Consider the following 21,863-nt stretch of genomic DNA (forward strand, 5'->3'; position numbering starts at 1 on the left):
ACCTGTTTCCTCATCTGCAAAATGGGACTAATAGTTCCAGCCAGACTGATTGACTTGGTGGGTACACGGGACATGCTTTGTGAATGCTTGTTGCTCGTTAGAGGTTAATTCTGTCATGAGGCAAATGGGAATAGGCAGCCAGCCTCCTGTCAGGATCTGACTAAGACTGGGCAGAATAATTACCTCTCCGAGGATCTGGACGTTTGGAAAAGAAAGGAATGAGAGAGCTGGAGGAAAGTCCCTGGAAGGCTCTAGTTCCCATCTGTGGTTTGACAGTTCCCCCCAGGATCCCATGGGCTGCCTCAGTGTCCTTCCTAGTAATCCTGTTGCTTTAACCAGCGGAAGGTGACCGCCAGCCAGGTCCACAACCCCCCAGCCCAGAGCCCAGGCGAGTGTCCGCACTGCTTCCAGGGAGAGCAAATCTGATTGGCCAGCTTGGATCAGGCCTCTGCCTCTGAGCCAGTCATCTCTGTCCTGGGGAGTGGGCAGGAGGACCTGGTCTGTACAGCCTCCAATCAGGTAGCAAAAACCCAGTGAACGCTCGCTGTGAGTGAGGCGCTGTTCTAGGTGCTGGCGAGACCGCCGGCCTCAGGAGCCCGTGTGCTAGCAGGCGACAGGTGTAATAGGCTCCTGTCGCTGCAGCTGCTGTAACAAAGTTCGTGGCTTAAGTAAAAAAACACAAATGTATTATCTTAGGGTCCTGGACGTCAGACGTCTGAAGTGGGTCTCACTGAGAAAAAATCAAGGTGTCAGCAGGACTGCATTGCTAACTAGAGCCCAAGGGGAGAATCACTTTCCCTGTTGCATGACCACGTGTCACTTTTTTTTTTTTTTAAGAATTTGTTTATTTGAGAGCGGCGGGGGGGGGGGGGGAGGGTGGTGACAGGGACAGAGGGAGAACCAGGGGCTCCCCGTTGAGCAAGGAGCCCACTTTGGGGCTTGATCCCAGCACTCTAGGATCACGACCTGAGGCAAAGGCAGATGCTTAACTGACTGGGCTGCCCAGGCGTCCCCTGCATCACTTCTCATTGCCAGCAGTGGCCACTCGAGTCTCTCATGGCATCACTCTGACTGTGATCTTCTCGCCTCCCTCTTTCCCTTCCAAATACATCTGTGATGACACCGGACCTACTCAACCCGTGATAATCTCCCCATCGCAAGATAATTAACAAAGTCGTATCTGCAGAGGCCCTTTGGCCATGCAGGGGAACAATCAGAGGTTCCAGCGGACATCTTCGGGCCAGACATTCCGCCCACCGCAAGAGGAGATAGATGGAAAACACGTGAATAATCGAGAAGCATCTGTTCGGTGCGACAAGGGTGCTAAGCCAGGCTGAACGGGAAGTGCAGCAAAGAGGGCAGGGAGCAGAGATGGCAGGTGTGACAGGACAGGCGAGGCTTTGCTGCAGTAACAACCCCCAGACCTCTGCGGTCGTCAAACACAAGTTCACCGGTTGCTCACACTACCTGTCCATCGGGGGTGGCAGGGGCCCTCTGTTCATCAGAGCCACGCAGGCTCTGCTGATGTGATTCACGTGAATTGGGCTGACGGAGGCCTGATTCAAAGTGGTTTCTGCCATTAAAGATCCACTCCCTGCCCCGTTAATCTCATGCAGAAGTGACACTTGTCACTGTCCTCACTCTCTCATTGAGCAAAATGAGTCACGTGACCGTGCCTGAGGTTCCCGTTCCCCCCGCCCCCAGCAGGGTGCAAGGAAGGACAGCCAAGCAAGAGATGTCCCAGATGCACAGATGTGGAAGGGACTTCATATTTTCTCACTTACCACCTCAGCCCCCAATTTGGAGTTGAAGAAATTGAGGCTTAGCAAGGATAAGGGGCTGGCCAAGCTCCCGCAGTGACCCAGGCAGGGTTGGAAGCGACACTTGCCAGGCCTGACGCGATGAGATGTATCTCCTGGGTCCTCTTGTGTGCCTGCCCTGGCAGGGCAAAGCTGGAAGCCCAGAGAAAAATCAGACCCAGCAAACCAACAAGCCCCCAGCCTGTGCTGGGAACCCATAATCCGTACATCTGTGGAGGGGACACAGGACACTGGGGGACCCAGAGGAGCCCTTGTGCCAGGCTGGATTTGGAGCTGAGGACTGAGGATCTTATCAAGGGTTTGGGGAGGGGGGTGAAGGGGAAGAGATAAAGGAAAAGTGGGCCCGGTGGCAGAAGGGCTGGAAATTTGTCCTAATGGCAATAGGGAGCCACAGAAGGTGTGTGAGCAGAGGAGAGGTAGGCTCAGCTCTGGTTGGAAGACAGACAGAAGGTAAGGTGACATGTACTATAATAACAGAGGAAACTCAGGGCACTTGGGGTGTCCAGAGATGGCACCCTACCCAAACTGCGTGAGCGTGTGTGTGTGTGTGTGTGTGTATGAGGGAGGGGAGAGGGGTGGGAACTACCTTCCCAAGGAAGCTGCCATGAGTGTTGAGGATTTTTTCCAGCTTTATTAAGGTATGATTGACAAGGAAAGATTATACATGGGTTTTTTTTTAAGATTTTATTTATTTATTTGACAGAGAGAAATCACAACAAGGTAGAGAGGCAGGCAGAGAGAGAGAGAGAGGGAAGCAGGCTCCCCGCTGAGCAGAGAGCCCGACGCGGGACTCGATCCCAGGACCCTGAGATCATGACCTGAGCCGAAGGCAGCGGCTTAACCCACTGAGCCACCCAGGCGCCCCCAGATTATACATGTTTTAGATGTACGTGGTTTTTATTTTTATTTTTTTTAAAGATTTTATTTATTTATTTAACAGAGGGAGATCACAAGCAGGCAGAGAGGTAGGCAGAGAGAGAGGAGGAAGCAGGCTCCCTGCTGAGCAGAGAGCCCGATGCGGGACTCGATCCCAGGATCCTGGGATCATGACCCGAGCCGAAGGCAGAGGCTTCAACCCACTGAGCCACCCAGGCGCCCCTAGATGTACGTGGTTTTTAAGTGTGTAAAACGTGGTGACTTAATATACCCATACATTGTAAAATGATTATGATGATCAAGTTAATGGACAAACCCATCGCTTCACAAAGTTACCTTTTTGTGCCTGATGAGAACACTTAAGATCTGCTCTCTTAACTCAATCAAACTGGAAACAAAATTCAGACATACCCAAAAGCAAAGCAAAAACCAACTTCTAGGAAATTTCAGATATACAATACGGTATTGATTTTTTGGTTTTGTTTAGAGAGTTTATTATTATTATTTGAGAGAGAGAGGGAGCAGGGGCAGAGGGAGAGAGAGAATCCCAAGCAGGCTCCACGCCCAGTGCAGAGCCCGATGCAGGGCTCGATCCCATGACCCTGAGCTGGATGCTTAAGCGACCAAGCCAGCCAGGTGCCCCAATACAGTATTGTTATTTATCGTCACCATGCTATACACTGGACCTCAGAACTTTGTGAGTTTTGACCAACGTCTCCCCATCTCTCCTGCACACACACACCCCAACCCCAGGCAATCACCGTGCTACTCTCTGGTGCTCTGAATTGCCTTTTTTATTTTCCACATATAAGTGATACCTTATAAGATTCATCTTTCTCTGGCTTATTTCACTTAGCATCACATCCTCCAGATGTATCCACATCGTTGCACACAGCAGGATTTCCTTCTTGTTATGGCTGAATGAGATTCCATTGTGGGTGTATACCACATCTTCTTTTTCCATTCACCCATCCATCAGGGGACCCTTAGGTCTTATCTTGCTATTGTGAATAAGGCTGCAGTGAACAAAGAGATACCTCTTGAGAGACTGATTTCATTTCCTTGGGACAAATACCAAGATGTGGGATTTTTGCATCATGGGGTAGTTCTATTATTTTCACAGTAATTTTTGGAGAAAGCATCATACCACTTTCCATAGTGGCTGCACCCATTTACATTGCCACCAGACCTTGATCGACTGAGCCACCCAGGCCCCTAACACCTGTCTTTTTGATGGTGACCGTCCTAAATGGTGTGTGGTGATTTCATTGTGGGTGTGATTTGGTTCTCCCTGATGATGAGTGTATGCACTGTATCCAGAAGGACCATGAGGATCTGATGTGGCTAGAGAGCAGGCCAGGCAGAGGAGAGCATGTGCAAAGGCCCAGAGGTGGGAAACAGCCCGGTGGGAACTTAGTGGTTTGAATGGTCAACCCCCCGCCCAAAAGATACGTCCACATCCTTACCCCTGGAATCTATGAATGTGACTTTATTTGGAAAAACAGTCCTTGCAGATATAATAAAGTTGGGGATCTTGAGCAAAGATCATCCTGGGTTATCCAGGTGGGCCCTACATCTCATGACAAGTGTCCTTACAAGCGACACCCAGAGGAGAGACACTTCTAGAGAAGACAGAGTTGGGAATGGAGTTATGCAGCTATAAGCCAAGGATCCCTGGAGTCCCCCAGAAACTACCCTTAGCCCACACATCCAAGATGGTGGTGAGGCTGTGTCACAAGGGGCAGTCCCAGAGGCCAGGGCAGGACAGCAACAGCAGGGAGGTCTGTGGGCACTGCTCAGGGTGGGGATGCCCTCTGTTGGCCCCACACACACCTGTCACCTGCCACCCCCCCACCCCGCCACGACCACCTTCTGTCTCTCCCTTTCCAGGTTCCATTCCACTCCGTCCAGTGCCCGGCCCTCCTCCTCCTGGCGCCTCTGTCCATCTCCGACCAGCCTTCCCTATACAAGGCGAGGATGCAGGCTCCAGGCTGGCCGCCTCCTTGCCCTGCGGGCATTGCTTCCGGCCAGGGGCAGCTCCCCCTTCCTCGTGTGTCCCAGCCGGAGCTTCCACCCAGCTCAGGACTCCGGGGGCCCGAGTCGGCCGCCACCTGTCACCACCAGGTGGCACCCCTCGCCTCAGCCAGATCCACCCCAGCTCACTGTCGCCCCCCAAAATTTCCTTTCGCTTTCGATCTCTGGCTGTCACCCGGTCAGGCCCCTTCCACACCCAGGCGGGGCAAGCCTGGTGTGTGAGGAGAAATGGGCTCCGGGTCCCCGAGGGGCGGGGCTGGGGTCCCCCTCCTGGATTAGGGAGGAGGGATGGGGGTCAGGTCGCTGGGTCCCTGGCCTGGGAAGGGTTCTGGGGACCGGACGTCGGGGTTCTTAGAAGGGGAGATGAGTTTTCACCATAACTGGGGCTCACGCAGGAAGCCCGAGGGAGTAGGAGGCGGAAACTTAGCCACATCAAGGAGTCAAGGGAGGGGTGGGGAGGTGAAGGGGCGGGTGAGGAAGGGGCTGGGGTGTGAGGGTCTGAGACTCCCTCTTCTGTCCCCTCCAAGATCCGGCCATAGGCATGAGGGGCCTCCGGCCGAGATGATAGTGCTGGCGCCAGCCGGGAGCCCAACAGTGCGTATACCTGGGGGACAGGGCGGGGGGAAAGGCAGAGCAGTACCAAGGTGGGCGGAGCTGAGAGAGCAGATGCACAGAGGAGGGGGACATGGACAGGGGTAAGGGAGAGAAGGAAGGGGTGGGGCACGTGCACAGGGCAGGGGAACATGCACGGGGTGAGGACATGGACAAGGGTGGGGGATATGGGCAGGGGTGTGACATGGGTGGGGCGGGGTACGTGCACAGGGGTGGGGAACATGGGCAGGAGGGAGGGACATGGACAGAGGAGGGGGACATGGGCAGGGGTGGGAACATGGACGGGGTGGGACATGGGCAGGGCAGGGTATGTGCACAGGGGTGGGGGACATGGGCAGGGGTGGGGGACATGGACAGAGGAGCAGGACATGGACAAGGGTGGGGGACATGGACAGAGGAGGGGGACATGGGCAGGGGTGGGGGAAAGAAATGGAGGGAGGTGGGTACAAACGGGGAAGGCAGGACCCAGGCGGAAGGAGAAACGGGAGAGAGGAGCAGAGAGGGAAAGTCTGGGGCTGAGGCGAGCAGAGATGGGAGCCTCGGGCGCAGTGGGCAGATGGGGAGAGGAGCCAGAAGGGCCAGCCCGGAGGCAGAGAGGAGACTGGGGAAGGCTGCTCCCAGAGGGACACGGAAGCCAGAAGGAGGAGGGCCGAGCCCTGGACGGGAAGGAATGAGACTTGGAAAGGGAGAAAGACGGCAGAGAGACAGATGGGGGCTGGGGGTGCCCAGGCGAGGGATGCGTGTGGAGCCAACAGAGGGCGCCCCCGCCCCGTGTCGCGCCCCCAGACCTCCCTGCTGCTGCTGCTGCTGCTCAGCCCTGGCCTCGGCGGGACCCCTGACTGCTCCTTCAGCCACAGCCCCATCTCCTCCACCTTCTCGGCCACCATCCGCAAGCTGGTGAGGGGCTTGTCCCGGCCTCTCCGGGCGCCTGCCGGAGGCCCCGGCTCCGTCACTGGGACTGAGCTCCCCGTCTAGGTGTCCTTCTTTAGGGTTCCCTGTCCCCTTTCTCTGGTTCATTGTCCCCCTCTCTGGGTCCCTGTCCCCCATTCTCAGTGTCCTTGTCCTTGTGTCCTGTGTCTGTGTCCCTCTGGCTCGCTGTCCTGCTTTCTCTGGGTCATTGTCCCATACTCTCTTATTGGTTCCCTCTCTGTGGGTCTCTGTGCCCCTCAGCTCACTATCCCACTCTCCTCTCTGTGGGTCACTGTCCCCCTCTCTCTGGGTCCCTGTCCCCCGCCCTCTGGCCCACTGTCTCCCTCTCTCTGGGTCCCTGTACCCCGCTCTCTTCATTTGTCCTCTCTGTGTGGGTCTCTGTCCGCTTCAGCTCACTGTCCCGCCTCTTTCTCTGCGTCTCCATAGTTCTGTTTTCTCCCGTCCTTAGCCCGGTCTGACCCTGTTTTCTCCCGCAGTCTGATTACCTGCTTCAGGACTACCCAGTCACTGTCGCCTCCAACCTGCAGGACGTGAGTCACCGATGGGCGGGGCTAGGGCTGAGGTGGGAAGGAGAGACTTGAGAAGCACCGCCCCTCGGGGGGACCTGTTGGCTGACCCGCTGCCGTCCCCTCCTCCTCCTCCTCCCCTCCTTCCCCCACCGCCCACCCCGGGGATGCAGGACTCCCAGCCCCTCACCCTTCCTGCCCCACCAGTCCAACCCCCCAGCCACCTTGGACTCGAGCTTGGGCTGTCTCTCCCAGGACGAGCTCTGCGGGGCCTTCTGGCGCCTGGTCCTGGCCCAGCACTGGATAGGACGGCTCAAGGCTGTGGCCGGGTCCCGCATGCAAATCCTACTGGAGGACGTCAACACGGAGATACACTTTGTCACTTTATGTGCCTTCCAGGTAAGCCCTGAACTTGGGCGACAAGCTAGGGGAGCGAGTTGCCTTCCTGGGTATCGGAAGCCAAGCTCTGCTAGACCTTGCTGGAGATTTCCTTTGACTAGCAACCCAGGGGAGGTGGGGCTGGAACCCCAGGCCGCCAGGGAACCCCCTTGCTGGAAAGAGCACTTCTCCAGGCACTAAAGGAGGGCGGGGGTCCTGGGCCCAGTGCACCGATTCTGAGTTTATTTCTCGGGTCCTATTGCTGGGCGCTGCGGAGGGGTTCTCTCCCCCTAGCAACCCCAGGGGGTTAGTGGTCCGAACTCCCTCTGTGACCCAGGCCTCCAAGCCCCCCGCCCCCACCCCCTGGCAGGCATTGGCAGGCAGGGAAAGCCCTTGGCCTGAGCAGGCTGTGGGGGTGAAGCCCTGGTGACGTCTCCCTCCCCTGCCCCCAGCCCCTCCCCAGCTGTCTTCGCTTCGTCCAGACCAACATCTCCCACCTCCTGCAGGACACCTCCCAGCAGCTGGCGGCCTTGAAACCCTGGATCACCCGCAGGAATTTCTCTGGGTGCCTGGAGCTGCAGTGTCAGCCGGGTAAAAACCCCCCAGCATCCCCCGCCCTCCCTCCCATCCCCCCATCCCACAGCCCCTCGCCCCCTCTGTCCTGGCCAGCCCAGACCCCACCCTGCTCCCACTGGCTGTGTGACTGGGCGTGTTCCCCCAAGTTCAGTCCTTAAGCTGGGCCTCAGTTTCCTCATCTCTGACAAGGGAACCATAACCCCTGCCTGTTTCTCCAAGGCAGCCCTATCCCGTGGAAACATGGCAGCCGCTTGTGTAGGTGCAGATTCTCTAGCAGCCAAGTTTTTTTTTATATAAAGATTATTTATTTATTTATTTATTTGACAGAGAGAGAAATCACAAGTAGGCAGAGAGGCAGGCAGGGGTGGAGGGGGGCGGGAAGCAGGCTCCCCGCAGAGCAGAGAGCCCGATGCGGAGCTCCATCCCAGGACCCTGAGACCATGACCTGAGCTGAAGGCAGAGGCTTAAGCTTCGAGCCACCCATGGGCTCCTCTAACAACCAAGGTTTTTAAAGGCTTTTTTTTTTTTTTTTTTTTTAAAGATTTTATTTATTTATTTGACAGTGAGAGAGAGAGATCACAAGTAGGCAGAGAGGCAGACAGAGAGAGAGAGAGAGAGGGAAGCAGGCTCCCTGCCGAGCAGAGAGCCCGATGTGGGACTCGATCCCAGGACCCTGAGATCATGACCTGAGCCGAAGGCAGCGGCTTAACCCACTGAGCCACCCAGGCGCCCCCCCCCGCCCCCACCAGAATGTTCACTGTCGTTATTTTTGTAGGAAATGAATGGTGGTCTTGTTTTTAAAACGTTTTCTTTTGGAATCATTCTAGATTCAAAGGAGGGTACAAAAAAATTGTACGGGGCGGTGGGGGGGACGGGGTGGGGCTGGTCCTGGACGCCCTTTACCCATGCTTCCCATTCCTGGTAGCACGATAGCACCAGAAATACAGAAGGGTCCGGTCCCGCGGTAGAGTCCAGAGTTGATGCCCAGTTTATGAGTCACGCATGCGCACTTGTGTGCCTCGCGTGCATGCACGCGCACGCGCGTGTGTTGGTTCCTTAGGGCTGGCGGGACGAAGTAGTGCGAACTGGGTGATCGCAACAACAGACATAGATTATGTCACGATTCTGGAGGTCAGAAATCTGAAATCCAAGCGTCGGTAGGATTGGCTCCTTCCCACGGCTCAGAGGGAAAGTCCTGCTCCAGGCTTCTCTCCTTGGGCTTTGCCGATGGCCATTTTCATGTTCACCTGGCTTTCTCCCTCTGTGCATGCCTCCGTGTCCAGATTTCCCCTTTTTTATAAGGACACCTGTCATATGGGCTGAGGGGCCCGCCCTGATGACCTCATTATAACTTGATTCTTGGTGTAAAAGACCCTGTCTCCAAATGAGGTCACCTTCCAAGGTACTGGGGGTTAGGATTCCAGTGTATGAATTTTGAGGGACGCAATGTACTCCCTAAAAGCATAGATGTCTTTGCAATTTTATCATACATGTGGCTTCTTGTGATCCCCGCTACAATCAAATGACTTAACTTGTCCCCCTTTGAATAATTCCCATGCTTAGCCCTGGGCAACAGCGAATCAGTCCTTTAGAACGATGTTATTGGACTTCATAATTTTAAAATTATTCTTTTTTTTTAAAGATTTATTTATTTATTTGACAGAGAGAGACACAGCAAGAGAGGGAACGCAAGCAGGGGGAGTGGGAGAGAGAGAAGCAGGCTTCCCTCAGAGCAGGGAGCCCCATGCAGGACTTGATCCCAGGACCCTGGGATCATGACCTGAGCCAAAGGCAGATGCTTAACCGACTGAACCACCCAGACACCCCTTTAAAATTATTCTTAATAATTCATCGTTGAAATCACAAATTGTATTTAACCAAATGTCTCCAAAGTAGTACTATTTGAACACATACCTGATACTGCATTTTCGATTCTGTTTCATTTTGTTTTATTTTTATGCAACCCTATCCCCAACGTGGGGTTCGAACCCAAGACCCCGAGTTTAAGAGTAGCATACCACACAGACTGAGACTGCCAGTCACCCCCGTACTGTATTGTTACTCTTACTATTTTTTAAAGATTTATTTATTTATTTATTAGAGAGAGAGAGAAAATGCCCACACAAGCGGGAGGGGCAGAGGGAAAGAGAGAGAGAATTCCATGCAGATAGAGTGCTCAGCCTGGAGCCCCACTCAGGGTTTGCTCTCATGAGACCTGAGCCCAAACCGAGGGTGGGATGCTCAACCGACCAAGTCACCCTCCTGATACTGTATTTTCTTAAAAATTTGTGAGATATTTTACATCCTTCTGTCCCCTACTAAGTCTCTAGGAACAAGTGTGTCTTTAACAAGGATGGCGCATGGGAATTCAGAGTCACCAGAGACCATGTGTCAACGGCCCCACGGCTCTAAGGGATCAATGAGAAATAATGTCATCAGAGTATGTGAGAAACTATGCGCTGTGGATACTTGACCTGGCCCAGCATATTAAGGTTTACTTTGGGGCACCCAGGTGGTTCAGTTGGTTAAGCTTCTGCCTTTGGCTCAGGTCATGATCCCAGGGTCCTGGGATCGAGTCCTGCCTTGGGTTCCCTGCTCAGCAGGGAGCCTGCTTCTCCCTCTCCTGGGCCCCCATTCATGTGTTCGCTCTTTCTCTCTCTCTACAGTAAGTACATAAAATCTTAAAAAAAAAAAAAGAAAAGTTTACTTTGTGGCCAAGTCCATAACCAGTTCTGTAACTGACCCCATCTTAGGAGGAAAACAAAAAGCGAGATTAATTTTCTTGGCAGGATCAGGGTTGAGTCTGTGTGAACGTATTCTCCCCACCTCACCGTGTTATTATTCGGAAGCTTTCTGTCCTTGTGTTTGGTACTGCATCTGTCGAGTTCTCGTCTTTATTTTTATTTTTAGTCATCTCTACCCAAGGTGGGGCTCAAACTCACAACCCTGAGGTGAAGAGTCGCACACTCCGCCGACTGAGCCAACAAAGTGCTCCTGAGAGAGATATTTGAAAACCTTCCCCTCTAATTTTCTTACTTTCTCCCCATATTTCCGATCATCTTGCCCTCTATATTAAGCTTCATTGCTCATTTGTACTTACATTTATGACTATTTGTTCATTCAACCACATTTTATTAGGCACCTCCTGGGTACCTGGCATCGGCGACACACCTCAGAATGAGACCCAAGTGCTTGCACGTGTGGGGTTGATATGCTAATTGAGACAACAGACAACAAACATGCAACCAAGTAATTAACAGGAAAAGATCTGAGTGTACCGAGCTTCCTGCAGGCAAATTACAACAGGATGATCGAATCATGGCGTGAGGTGGTTGGCTGGAATGTGGCAGCGGGTTAGGAAAATGAGAACAGCCAGTGCAAAGGCCCTGAGGCAGAAACCTGCCTTCATGTTTAAGGAACAGTGAAGAGGCACATGTGCCCGGAGTCTGGCAAGTGAGGGGAAGAGAGAGCAGCCGGGTGGCGGTATAGAGGGCACAGAAACCCCGGAGCCCACAGGGAACTCACAGCCCACTGGAGGAAAAAGAGGAATAAACAAATCAATACATAAGCACTAGAAATAACATGTCTAATTGTAAAAGAGAATGCAAACTGCCCGGTGCCATGCTGTTCTAAGAACTTCCTGTGTGGTCACTCTACTTTTCGTGACCACCTTACCCAGTGGGTATAATGAACATCCCCATTTTACAGGTGAGGAGACTGAGGCACAGAGAGGCAGGTGGCCCACCCGAGGTCACACAGCCAGCACCGGGGCTGCTTTTGTTTCCTTCCCTTGTCCAGCCCAGCCCTTCTCCTCAGTCACCCAGCCTCTTCTCTCGACTCAGACTCTTCCACGCTGCTGCCCCCAAGGAGTCCTGGGGCCTTGGAGGCCACAGCCCTGCCAGCCCCCCAGGCCCCGCTGCTGCTCCTCTTGCTGCTGCTGCCCGTGGCTCTCCTGCTGATGGCCGCTGCCTGGTGCCTGCACTGGCAGAGGAGGAGGCGGAGGACAGCCTACCCTGGGGAGCAGGTGAGTCTGCAGGTGGACAGAGGGCATGGGAGGTCTGGGGGGTGGCGGCCACAGGTGACCTGTACCTCCAGTCTCCAGGACACCCTGCCCCTGTGGCTCATGGAGTGTGGACTCGGCTTGGTATACCCTTCAGCAGGCTGAGAACCCTGGACTTCATTGGGAAGGGAGGGAGGGGGCTGGGGCCAGGAGGGAGGACAAACTGGAGGCTGGGTGAGGGTCCAGGGAGAGAGGACAAGGCCTGAGTCAGGGCTAGGACCTACATGATGGGGATGGAGAGAAGGGACAGGCAGAGTCAGGGGTCAGGGATCAAGAAGGACAGGACTGGAGGGTCCATGCTGGCTCAGTCAGTGAGGTATACGACTCCATTTTTTTTTTTTAAGATTTTATTTTATTTATTTATTTGACAGAGATCACAAGTAGGCAGAGAGGCAGGCGAGGGGGGAGGGAGCAGGCTCCCCGCTGAGCAGAGAGCCCAACTCCGGCTTGATCCCAGGCTTGATGGATCTCCGCTCGGTGGGGAGCCTGGCTCCCCTCTCTCTTTGTCTGCCTCTCTGCCTGCTTGTGATCTCTGTCAAATAAATAAATAAAATTTTTAAAAAAAATAAAAATGAAAAATAAAATAAAATCTTAGGGCACCTGGGTGGCTCAGTGGGTTAAAGCCTCTGCCTTCGGCTCAGGTCATGGTCTCAGGGTCCTGGGATTGAGCCCCGTATCAGGCTCTCTGCTCGGCAGGGAGCATGCTTCCTCCCCACCCTCCACCTGCCTCTCTGCCTACTTGTGATCTCTGTCTGTCAAATAAAGAAATAAAATCTTTTAAAATAAATAAAGTAAAATCTTAAAAAAAAAAAAAAAGGACAGGGCTGGAGACTGACAGGCTTGGGCAGATGGCACAGATGACCCTGGGCCTGGCCCAGTGGGAAATGTAGGGGAGCAGGGAGATCAGGGAAAGAGGGTGAGCTCAGTGGGGATGGGGAAGGCTGTGAGGGTCCTCAGGGGAGCTATGTGGCTACAGGAGTCTGCAGGCCCGGAGAGAGTGGCCTCCTGAAGCAGGCGGAGAGAACCACCTCTGCAAAGCCTTCCAGGTGTGAAAAAGCTCTGGGTGTTCCAGTAACTTCAGCAAGCCTGGGGTGGGTGTGAGTGTGGGTGTGAAAAGTCTAGGCCTCAAACATCGAGCAGGGGAGCTGGGACTTCCTGCCCAGGGCAGCAGGGAGGCAGGGGAGGTGAGTGATGGAAGACAGGTGTGGAGGCAGGAGGCAGGTGGGCCAGGAAGGAGGAAGCTGGGGAGGCCCTAGTGGGCTCCTGATGGGCCCAGAAGGTTCTAACAAGAAACATTTTGCAACAATTGCTGGCACATACAATGCCTCAGTGATACAGCCCTTACGCTGGGGCTTTCTACAAATTAATTTAAATGAGAAGCTGGTGCCATGATTATCCCGTTTCACAGAGGCTGAAACCAAGGCACAGAGAGGTAAACAATTTGCCAAAAGTCACTGAGCACATGAGTGACAGAACCAGGATTTGACTCTGGGCATTCTGGAAATCTAAGCTTTTCATTCTTCTGCCTCAGTTTCCTTATCTGTACAAAAGATTCTAATAATAGTCTTTCTATCATAGAGTCATCTGGAAGTTTAAGTGCATGCAAAGCCCTTAAAGAGAACACAACGGAAATAATCACAAGCTATACATGTTGTTGAAAACTTTCGAATAATTGGGGCAACTGGCTCTCTCAGTCAGTAAAGCATGTGACTCTTGGTCTCAGGGTTGTGAGTTCAAGCCCCACGTTAGCATAGAGATTACTTAAAAAATTTTTTTTTTTTTTTTTTTTTTTACTTAAAAAAAAATTTTTTTTCCCCAGGGGCACCTGGGTGGCTCCATCAGTTGGCGTCTGACTCTTGGTCTCAGCTTGGGTGTTGATTTCAGGGTCATGGGTTTGGCCTGCCTTGGACTCTACAATGGATGTGGAGCCTACTTAAACAAACAAACAAAACAAATAACTTCCCCTCTACTTAAAGTTCTTGAAATTTACATTTGCAAAAGTAGACTGACCTGCTCAAGTTTTGAAACAAAAGTTTTCAAAAAAAGGAGAAAGAAGTTTTCCAAGTACCCAAGATCAGTTTCTTTTTTTCTTTGGGGGGACTGGGGAGATAGAGGGAGAGAGAGATAATCTTAAGCAGGCTCCACGCCTGTGGGACTCAGTCCCCCAACCCTGAGATCATGACCTGAGCCAAAAAATCAAGAGGCGGATGCTTAACCGACTGAGCCACCCAGGCACCCCCAGGATCAGTTTCTAAGTTTAAGTGATTTTTCATTTCAGCACTTGTTTCTTTACAGTAATTTTTATTACAATTTTTGGGGGAAAGGGTAGCCAGTTGGGAAGTTTTCCTCATATCCTTGCTCCTGTCCACTCTGCTTCCCTGCTCTTCTAATAAGCACACTACCAGTTTAAGTTTAAATTAGGTAAAATGTAAAACTCAGCTCCTCAGTTACCCTGGGCACATTTGGAGTGCTCAGTATTCCCATGTGGCTGCTCGGTGGCTGTGTGGAAGCGCGCGGATCTCACGGATTCCATCTTTGCAGAACTCTGCAAAGTTCTCTTGGACAGTAATGCCTGACACATAGCGGGCACTCACTGGAAATGGAACTGTTTGCAGTACTGAGTCTGTGCAGAGCGCTGAGCTTGGTGCTCTCCTCTGTCCACGGATCCCCAGACGGCGCAGTGAGACGGACACATCTATCATCCCATTTTACAGAGGAGGACACTGAGGCCCAGCGAGACGAGTCACCTGCCAGAGGACACAGAGCTGGAACTCCGAGGAAGTCAGCTAGAGACTGGTCCCTTCCTCGACGGCGCTGCCCCGCTCACTCTCTCCCCAGGATGGAGGCAGCGCCAGCCCCCAGCCCCAGCCCCAACTATCCCCATCTGTACAAAGTCCTTGTCCCCAGGAAATTGTATATAAATCATCCTTTTCTACCAGCTCTGGCCAGGTTCTGTCTGTAGATGGGACGGGGGGGTGTGAGTCCTGGTTTTTCTGTTAATGCAAAGTTTCATCCAGTACCGAGAGACCCCCGACAGGGGCCTGAGCCAGTGCGTGGCAGCGCTGGACCCTGACCGCGTCAGAAGCTGGCCTGTCGGGGCTCCTGATCTATGCGGGAGAAGACACGCGACCCAGGGAGCTTCGGTTGAGCAGGACACACCTTCTAATGTCAGCAGTTCAGGCACTTCGGGAACCCGCGGCGGGTGACCTGACCCAGCCCGAGATCCCAGGACGCGCTTTGGAGGAAAGGACTCTTGAGCCAAAAAGTCCTGGGACTGTGAGAGGTCAGATCTGAGAAGGTAGGGCTGGGGGGCGGGGGGCATCCGAGGCAAGGGGTACAGTCGAAAAGAAGATCCAGCAGTCATCTGGAAGTCACTCCCTCGTACACTCTTAGATCTCATAGGGAAACCTATGAGAACCTACTTCCACCTGTTTTACACGTGGGGATACTGAGCCCCACACAGGGCTGGAGTTCGCCCAGGTCAGGAGGAGGCAGAGCACGCACTGGAATCCAGACAGTTAAGCCCAGACTGAGCGCTGAAGGGAGAGCCCACTTGCCCCCTGCGGGCCACCACAAGCCCTGCAGCCTACGGCGCATCCCGCCACCGCAGACACCCCGGCAACCCCCAGAGATTAGCAGCCCCTCAAAAATATGGCGGCCAAGGCGGGCCAGCCCCGCCTCAGCAGAGCCGCTTCCTACGCCACGTGATCTCTCGCCCGGCACACCAATGGCCACCTAAGAGCCGACGAGAAGGATTGAACCCGGATTGGACAGTTAGAAGACGACCCGCCTTCTAGCGGGGCCCCTCTGCGCACGCGCGAGACACTTGGGCCAATGAAAAGACGGAAAGCTGCCCGTATAGCCCCTGCGGCGTCACTTCCTCCGCCCCTGTTTCAAGGGATAAGAAACCCTGCACCGAACCTTCCTCCTTTCCCAGGCGGCTGCCGAAGATGGCGGAGGGGCAGGTGCGGGCTCCGCGCGGGCTGGGGAGGCGTGGATCGGGGTGGGTTCCAGGCCGGACCAAGGTTGGGCCCTCTTTCCTCTCGTAGGTGCGTTGTGAAACCTAAACTCGATAACTGAGCGAAAAGCGAGCCTTTGGGCCTAAAAGAAGTCTGTAGTAGGGGAATAATAGGAAAATACCGCGACGGTTTTTTTGACCCGGGGCTGACTAAAACGCGGCATCATTCCTTCCTCGGGCGACTGTGGGGGTCCCAACACGGGGAGAGTTACTTTAAAATTAGGCCTCGTTTGCCTTTTTCTCAGCCAGGCCTTGGCAGAATCGGGCCCGTGTGTCCCCAGCGGCGAGGAAGCGCGCGGGAAGCGCCTGGGCGGCCTTGGGGTGATAGAGACCGAGGATCGGCCAAAATGGAGGCCGTTCCCGCCCTGCCCCAGGCCCGCGTCACTTCACCCTCGTGGGAGTGCTGGTCCGTGCCCTGCATCTGTGGACGCTGGGTGCGAGATCTTACCCGGTGGTTCCCGAGTTCCTGCCTACAGGACGACCAGGAACGAGTTGCTAGTCTTCCCCTTGTTCGTTGGGGCTGACGGATGCTTTAAAGCCGAGGGAGCTGGTAAAAGGCTGCACTGCCCTTAACCACCTGGGGGCCCTCGAGGGGCGCAGCAGAAGCTTGGCTCCGAGTTCCTGGACTCCTCGTCTGATTTCTTCCATGCGGGGGAGGGGATGGCTGGGGAAAGGGTGTCCGTGTGAATTGGGTGTAATGAGTCCCAGCGGTAGAGGAAGGAAGAGGTGCGACGGTGGAGTCAGGGAGGTGGTGGAGTTCTCAGAACACGTGTTCTGTGCCCTTACTGAGTGCCTGGTACAGTTGGCTTTGTGTTTGGTGTCATTCGGTTGACTTAGCAGAATGTTCCTGAGGCAGATACTGTTATCCTCATCTTCCAGGTGAGGAAGCTGGAGATGTTTAGCCAAAGTCACATTGTCAGGAAGTCTGGCTTTAGATTTTGTACCCTCCTGCCTTCCCACAGTCACAAGTGTTTAACAAGCGCTCGGTAAGAGTGGGGACGTGACTCGTGAAGAAGCTAAGGATTTGGGTTTGAGCAGTTCGTCAGGGATCCAGAGCTGAATACAGTGTTAGGTAGAGCAGAGGCTCCGGGCTATTCTGCAGGGCCTCACCTGTGCTGAACCTGTTCCTTTATTGATCGTTCTGTGCTGGCAACTAATACTCTTGAGAGAATTAGCTTGTTGGGATTCCACAACTTGGTTCAGGGATTACACACTCTAGCTGGATCAAAGGACATAGTGTTGCCAACCTTTGTTCAAATCCCAGCGCATTCCTCTCACCCTTGAATATAATCGGGGCTTAAGAATTCCGGCCCTTCGGGCGGCTGAGATGTGCGGAAAGGCCTTTGTTTTATTCTCTTCATTGAAATCGTGAGTCAGCCATTTGCTTTCTTGGCCACATTTGTACAGTGGACCTTGAGTCCTAGTTTCCAGGGCTGTTCGTGGGTAAGAGGCACTCTGGGGGATACGGTGAAAGAAACAAGTAAAAAGCCATGCTTGGTTTGGGTTGGGGGGAGTCAAACCTGGGGTTGCGTCTAAGCATTTTCACTTTATTTCCACCAGGTCCTGGTGCTCGATGGCCGAGGCCATCTCCTGGGCCGCCTGGCGGCCATCGTGGCTAAACAGGTGCTTCTGGGTAAGTCTGTTCTGTCCACAGCTGCCCTGGTCATGAGTCCCAGCCAGCGGTCAGTGATGAGCAACAATCACCATCTTTCGTTTGAGTCTCACGACCGTGAGATCAACCCCATGCACCGCTCTGAGACCCGGCAGCTACCCCCTCTCCTGGAATCTGGGACTCTGAGATGGAAAATAATTTTCCGTCAGGCTGTTAATTCAAGCACAAATCTAGCTCTGCTGGGGTCTTGGGTTTCTTGTGCATGTGGTCAGCTCCACATGGGCAGAACCCTGTTTGCAGTTCTCAGCAGTAACTGGGCAGGTGGATAGTGGCCGGTTTGTAGGTAGAGCCCTTGGGTGGCTTCCTGAGTCTTTGTCCTTGTTTGCCTCACTTTCCTTTTCCTCTAGGCCGGAAGGTTGTAGTTGTGCGCTGTGAGGGCATCAACATTTCTGGCAATTTCTACAGAAACAAGTGTAAGTTAGGGCCGGGGAGAAGGGCTGGAGAGGGTGGACCTGGGAGATTCTTGGCCTTCATTGGCTCTGAAAGTGAGCCCACTAGTGGTGGGAAGTGCTCATTTGCGTTCCCTAACAGGCCCCTGGGAGTATGGATGTGTGTGTTGAAGAAGGTAGCATGTGGCTGGGGGCTGAGGCCTGGCACGCTCTCTCTCCCCAGTGAAGTACCTGGCCTTCCTCCGCAAGCGCATGAACACCAACCCGTCCCGCGGCCCCTACCACTTCCGAGCACCCAGCCGCATCTTCTGGCGGACCGTGCGAGGTGAGCTGGGCCCGAGGACTGCAGGGGGCGGTGGGATGGGTGGCCAGTGATGAGGACTTCTCCCACCTGTGTTCGAGTTCCCTGACTATGAGATGACTCCACATGCACTACCATCTGAGGCCACCCCTCTGCCTGTTTGGGGGGGGTCCTTATGAGCCCGGCAGAGCGAGCCTGCTGTGCCTCCCACCGACAGGCATGCTGCCACACAAGACCAAGCGAGGCCAGGCTGCCCTGGACCGCCTAAAGGTGTTCGATGGGATCCCGCCGCCCTACGACAAGGTGAGCTCGACGGCCGGCTGCGCAGCATTCGTGTGTCTGGCGTCCATGATGTTGCAGTTGTACCTACATTGTTTGACCTTCATGAGAACAACACTGGCTGAGACGCTGCTCCAGCCAGCCTTCTGCCTTGCCTGCCCCTTACTCCAGGGCTCTTAAGCCCCTCTCCTTCTCCAACAGAAAAAGCGGATGGTGGTTCCTGCTGCCCTCAAGGTGGTGCGCCTGAAGCCTACACGGAAGGTGAGTTCCAGGTTTCACCAAGTTGCCTCGCTAGGGGGCAGCCTTGAGGCCCGAGACTGGCAGATGATGGCTCTTTCTCACGATGGTCTGCGGATGCCACTGTGGGCGGTGCCGATAATGCCTATGGCTCAGCTGATGCCAGCAGGGGCACTGTCTCCGTGGGTGGGTGTGTCTCTTAATGTAGGCCTGCCGAGGAAAGTTGGGTCCTGTAGGACAGCTTGTCTGCTCCCTCTCCCATAGCCGCCCTGGCCCCCCTTGCTCAGGACTTCTTTCTTCTTCCTCCCCCATAGTTTGCTTACCTGGGGCGCCTGGCTCATGAGGTTGGCTGGAAGTACCAGGCGGTAACTGCCACCCTGGAGGAGAAGAGAAAGGAGAAGGCCAAGATCCATTATCGGAAGAAGAAGCAGCTTATGGTGAGGATGGGCCAGAACCCGAGGGCACCACACTCCTGGGCAGGGCCTTGCGGGTGAACTCTTCAGACACAGTGGTCTTTGGTCCGCAGGGCCTCTACTTGAGGCCCAGCTTGGGGCAGAGAGTACAAGTGAGTTCCTGGGCAGCAGCCATTAACCACCATCTGTCCTCTTCACCCCACAGAGGCTACGGAAACAGGCCGAAAAGAATGTGGAGAAGAAAATTGACAAATACACAGAGGTCCTCAAGACCCATGGACTCCTGGTCTGAGCCCAATAAAATTGACTGTTTGTTCCTCACGCTTGGCCTGGCCTGCCCTTCCTCCATCGCCGCCGTGGGATATGGGGAACTCTCAGGGGCTGCTGTCCTCAAGCCACAGGCAGCCTGGGGCTTAGAATGCTGGGAACACAGGGTTTTTAGTCGTTGCTGTCAAGAAAAGCTTTCTTAAAAGGTGGGAAAAGAAAAACTCTTAAGAGCTTTGAGGCATAATTGCCTGTGACCTACTCATTCCTGACAGTTCAGTGAAATTGATAGTTGGAACAACTATTTCAGTGTTTGCTAGAGAGGTCGGGAGATGATTGGAGGGGAGCCCTGCATTGTGAATGGGGGTGTGGGCTAATACTCTGCAGCTGTTAGGGTGTGAGGGCGCTGGGGGCCAAGCCTAGGGTTGTACAGCGGTGGTTGCAGACGCGTAGCCTGGGAAGTACAGCCAAGGGCTCACAGGCACTGCCCTTGTGCTTTCCCTGTATTTTGTGATCCAAAACTAATAAATTATTTTTAAAGGAATTTGGCGTCTTTGCAGTGTGTGTCTGCTGCGGAGGCAGGCCTTTGGCAACAAGCAAAGGGGGCCCTGCTCAGGTCACTTTCCGCAGTGGTTGGATTATAACCTGTCTGTGGAGGAGTTTTTATCTACCAAAGGAATTTCCTTCAGAATCCTGTATAGGTTTGTTTCTCAAAACCATCATGGCCTGAGGTTGCCCAGTGGACCTAAACTCTCACTAATTCACCTGCAAAATACGGAATTGCCATCTTAAAACCAGTCCAATCCTTGAAGGGTAGGTGGGCTCTTCTGGTCTTGTGCCACATCCGGTGGTCTCTGCATTGTGTGAAGAAACGGACGCAAGTGGCATTAGGCTGGGGGGTCGGGGCGGGGGGAGATGTGAAATCTAATTCTTCAGAAGAGGAAAGCTAGATTTAAGAGACAGATGGTGGAGGAGGAGACAGAATCAAGCAGGCTCCATGCCCAGCATGGAACCCAAGGCAGGGCTCAGTCTCACCACCCTGGGATGATCTGAGCCGAAACTGAGTCCAAAGCTTCCCTGCCTGAGGTGACCCTAAAACTAAGATCTGGAAGAGTAATAAATGGAGCACTGAGCAGGTACCAAGCTCTCTGCCATCACCTGTTTCGTTTCTGCCCTTGTAGATTACTAGGCAATAATAAATCTCTTTAGACTTTGACAGCAACAGAGGGAACAGAACCAAGGGTGAGCTGGAGGGGAAGAAAAGGGCTCCCTGCCGAGCAGGGAACCAGAGGCGGGGTTCAATCTCAGGACACTGGGATTGTGACCTGAGGCTGAGCCGAAGGTAGACACTTACCCACCACCCCCAGGCACCTTCCACTTGGAAGTTTGTAATTTAGAAGTTCAATATTCAAATGCCTAACAGCGCAGAGAAACTAGTTGAATGTGATACTCCTTTTACTATAATTTACAGGGCATTTGACTTTTAATTTAGGGGGCAGATGACAACTCACATGTCTGTCATTAGTCTTCCCAAAATGTCCAAGATGCCACAGCGACTTACGTTTTCTCAGAATCATTTAACAAATGGGTGCTGTGTTGACCCGTCCTGGGGCTCACCCTCACCACAGGAGCTGCCTCCAGTAGTGGCCAAAATTGAGTATTAAGTTTAGCAAAACTGCCTGTTAAAGCAGCACTAATACAGTCCCACCAAAAGCATGATCCCTTAAAAAGATAAATTTGGCTGTACAAATGTAAAAACTTTCCACTTCAAAAACAAACCACGGACAGGGAGGAAATATTTGCCAACCCCACCCCTTTTGAAGAACTTGTTTCCTGGATATATTAAAAAACAAAACAGGGACGCCTGGGTGGCTCAGTGGGTTAAGCCTCTGCCTTCAGGTCATGCTCTCAGGGTCCTGGGATCGAGCCCCACATCGGGCTCTCTGCTCGGCAGGGAGCCTGCTTCCCCCTCTCTCTGCCTACTTGTGATCTCTCTGTCGAATAAATAAAATCTTTTTTTTTTAAAGATTTTATTTATTTATTTGACAGACAGGGATCACAAGTAGGCAGAGAGGCAGGCAGAGAGAGAGAGGGAGCAGCGTAGAAGCAGGCTCCCCGCTGAGCAGAGAGCCTGATGCGGGACTCGATCCCAGGACCCTAGGATCATGACCTGAGCCGAAGGCAGCGGCTTAACCCACTGAGCCACCCAGGCGCCCTCGAATAAATAAAATCTTAAACACACACACAGAGAGAGAGAAACGGGCATCTGGGTGGTTCAGTAGTTAAACATCTGCCTTTGGCCCAGGTCATGATCCTGGAATCCCAGGATGGAGCCCCTCATTGGGTTCCATGCTCAGTGGGGAGTCTGCTTCTCCTTCTGCTCCTGCCCCCATTTGTTTTCTCCCTCTCTTTCAAATTAAAACAAAACAAAACAAAACCCTCCAAACTCCATAATAAGGCAAACCAACTACAAACTGGGGAAGAATTTGAAGAAATAT

At 53.5% G+C, this 21,863-nt stretch overlaps 2 protein-coding genes and 4 non-coding genes across 12 annotated transcripts; all 6 read left to right on the top strand.

Annotated features, from left to right (window-relative positions):
* Positions 1-4,908: 4,908 nt before the first annotated feature.
* Positions 4,909-14,741, top strand: FLT3LG (fms related receptor tyrosine kinase 3 ligand). 5 transcript variants are annotated; one of them, XM_045987976.1, is made up of 8 exons: positions 4,909-4,944; positions 5,258-5,324; positions 6,129-6,239; positions 6,749-6,802; positions 7,034-7,177; positions 7,609-7,747; positions 11,575-11,756; positions 14,507-14,741. In XM_045987976.1, exons 2-8 carry the CDS (start codon positions 5,292-5,294, stop codon positions 14,711-14,713), a joined length of 870 nt encoding a protein of 289 aa, XP_045843932.1. In that variant the 5' UTR covers positions 4,909-4,944; positions 5,258-5,291; the 3' UTR covers positions 14,714-14,741. The 5 variants fall into 5 exon arrangements, with proteins under 5 accessions (XP_045843932.1, XP_045843930.1, XP_045843929.1 ...); XM_045987974.1 differs by lacking the exon at positions 4,909-4,944 and having other exon boundaries at positions 4,967-5,324; positions 7,663-7,747; XM_045987973.1 differs by lacking the exon at positions 4,909-4,944 and having other exon boundaries at positions 4,968-5,324.
* Positions 14,742-15,670: 929 nt separating this feature from the next.
* On the top strand, positions 15,671-19,422 carry RPL13A (ribosomal protein L13a). Of its 3 annotated transcripts, none has more exons than XM_045987979.1 (8): positions 15,671-15,757; positions 17,371-17,443; positions 17,830-17,895; positions 18,095-18,196; positions 18,390-18,475; positions 18,653-18,712; positions 19,003-19,125; positions 19,307-19,422. In XM_045987979.1, the coding sequence occupies exons 1-8, from the start codon at positions 15,743-15,745 to the stop codon at positions 19,391-19,393; spliced, it is 612 nt and encodes a 203-aa protein (XP_045843935.1). In that variant the 5' UTR covers positions 15,671-15,742; the 3' UTR covers positions 19,394-19,422. The 3 variants fall into 3 exon arrangements, with proteins under 3 accessions (XP_045843935.1, XP_045843934.1, XP_045843936.1); XM_045987978.1 differs by lacking the exon at positions 15,671-15,757 and adding an exon at positions 16,143-16,244; XM_045987980.1 differs by lacking the exon at positions 15,671-15,757 and having other exon boundaries at positions 17,365-17,443; positions 18,014-18,196.
* Positions 17,490-17,573, top strand: LOC123931940. The gene has a single exon (XR_006816358.1). It is a non-coding gene; the product is annotated as a small nucleolar RNA Z195/SNORD33/SNORD32 family (small nucleolar RNA).
* LOC123931939 lies at positions 18,236-18,320 on the top strand. Its single transcript, XR_006816357.1, has one exon. It is a non-coding gene; the product is annotated as a small nucleolar RNA Z195/SNORD33/SNORD32 family (small nucleolar RNA).
* Positions 18,513-18,583, top strand: LOC123931941. Its single transcript, XR_006816359.1, has one exon. It is a non-coding gene; the product is annotated as a small nucleolar RNA SNORD34 (small nucleolar RNA).
* On the top strand, positions 18,771-18,857 carry LOC123931942. Its single transcript, XR_006816360.1, has one exon. It is a non-coding gene; the product is annotated as a small nucleolar RNA SNORD35 (small nucleolar RNA).
* Positions 19,423-21,863: the final 2,441 nt, after the last annotated feature.

This window comes from Meles meles, chromosome 19 (assembly GCF_922984935.1).
Source record: "Meles meles chromosome 19, mMelMel3.1 paternal haplotype, whole genome shotgun sequence".
Classification (NCBI taxonomy): Eukaryota; Metazoa; Chordata; class Mammalia; order Carnivora; family Mustelidae; genus Meles; species Meles meles.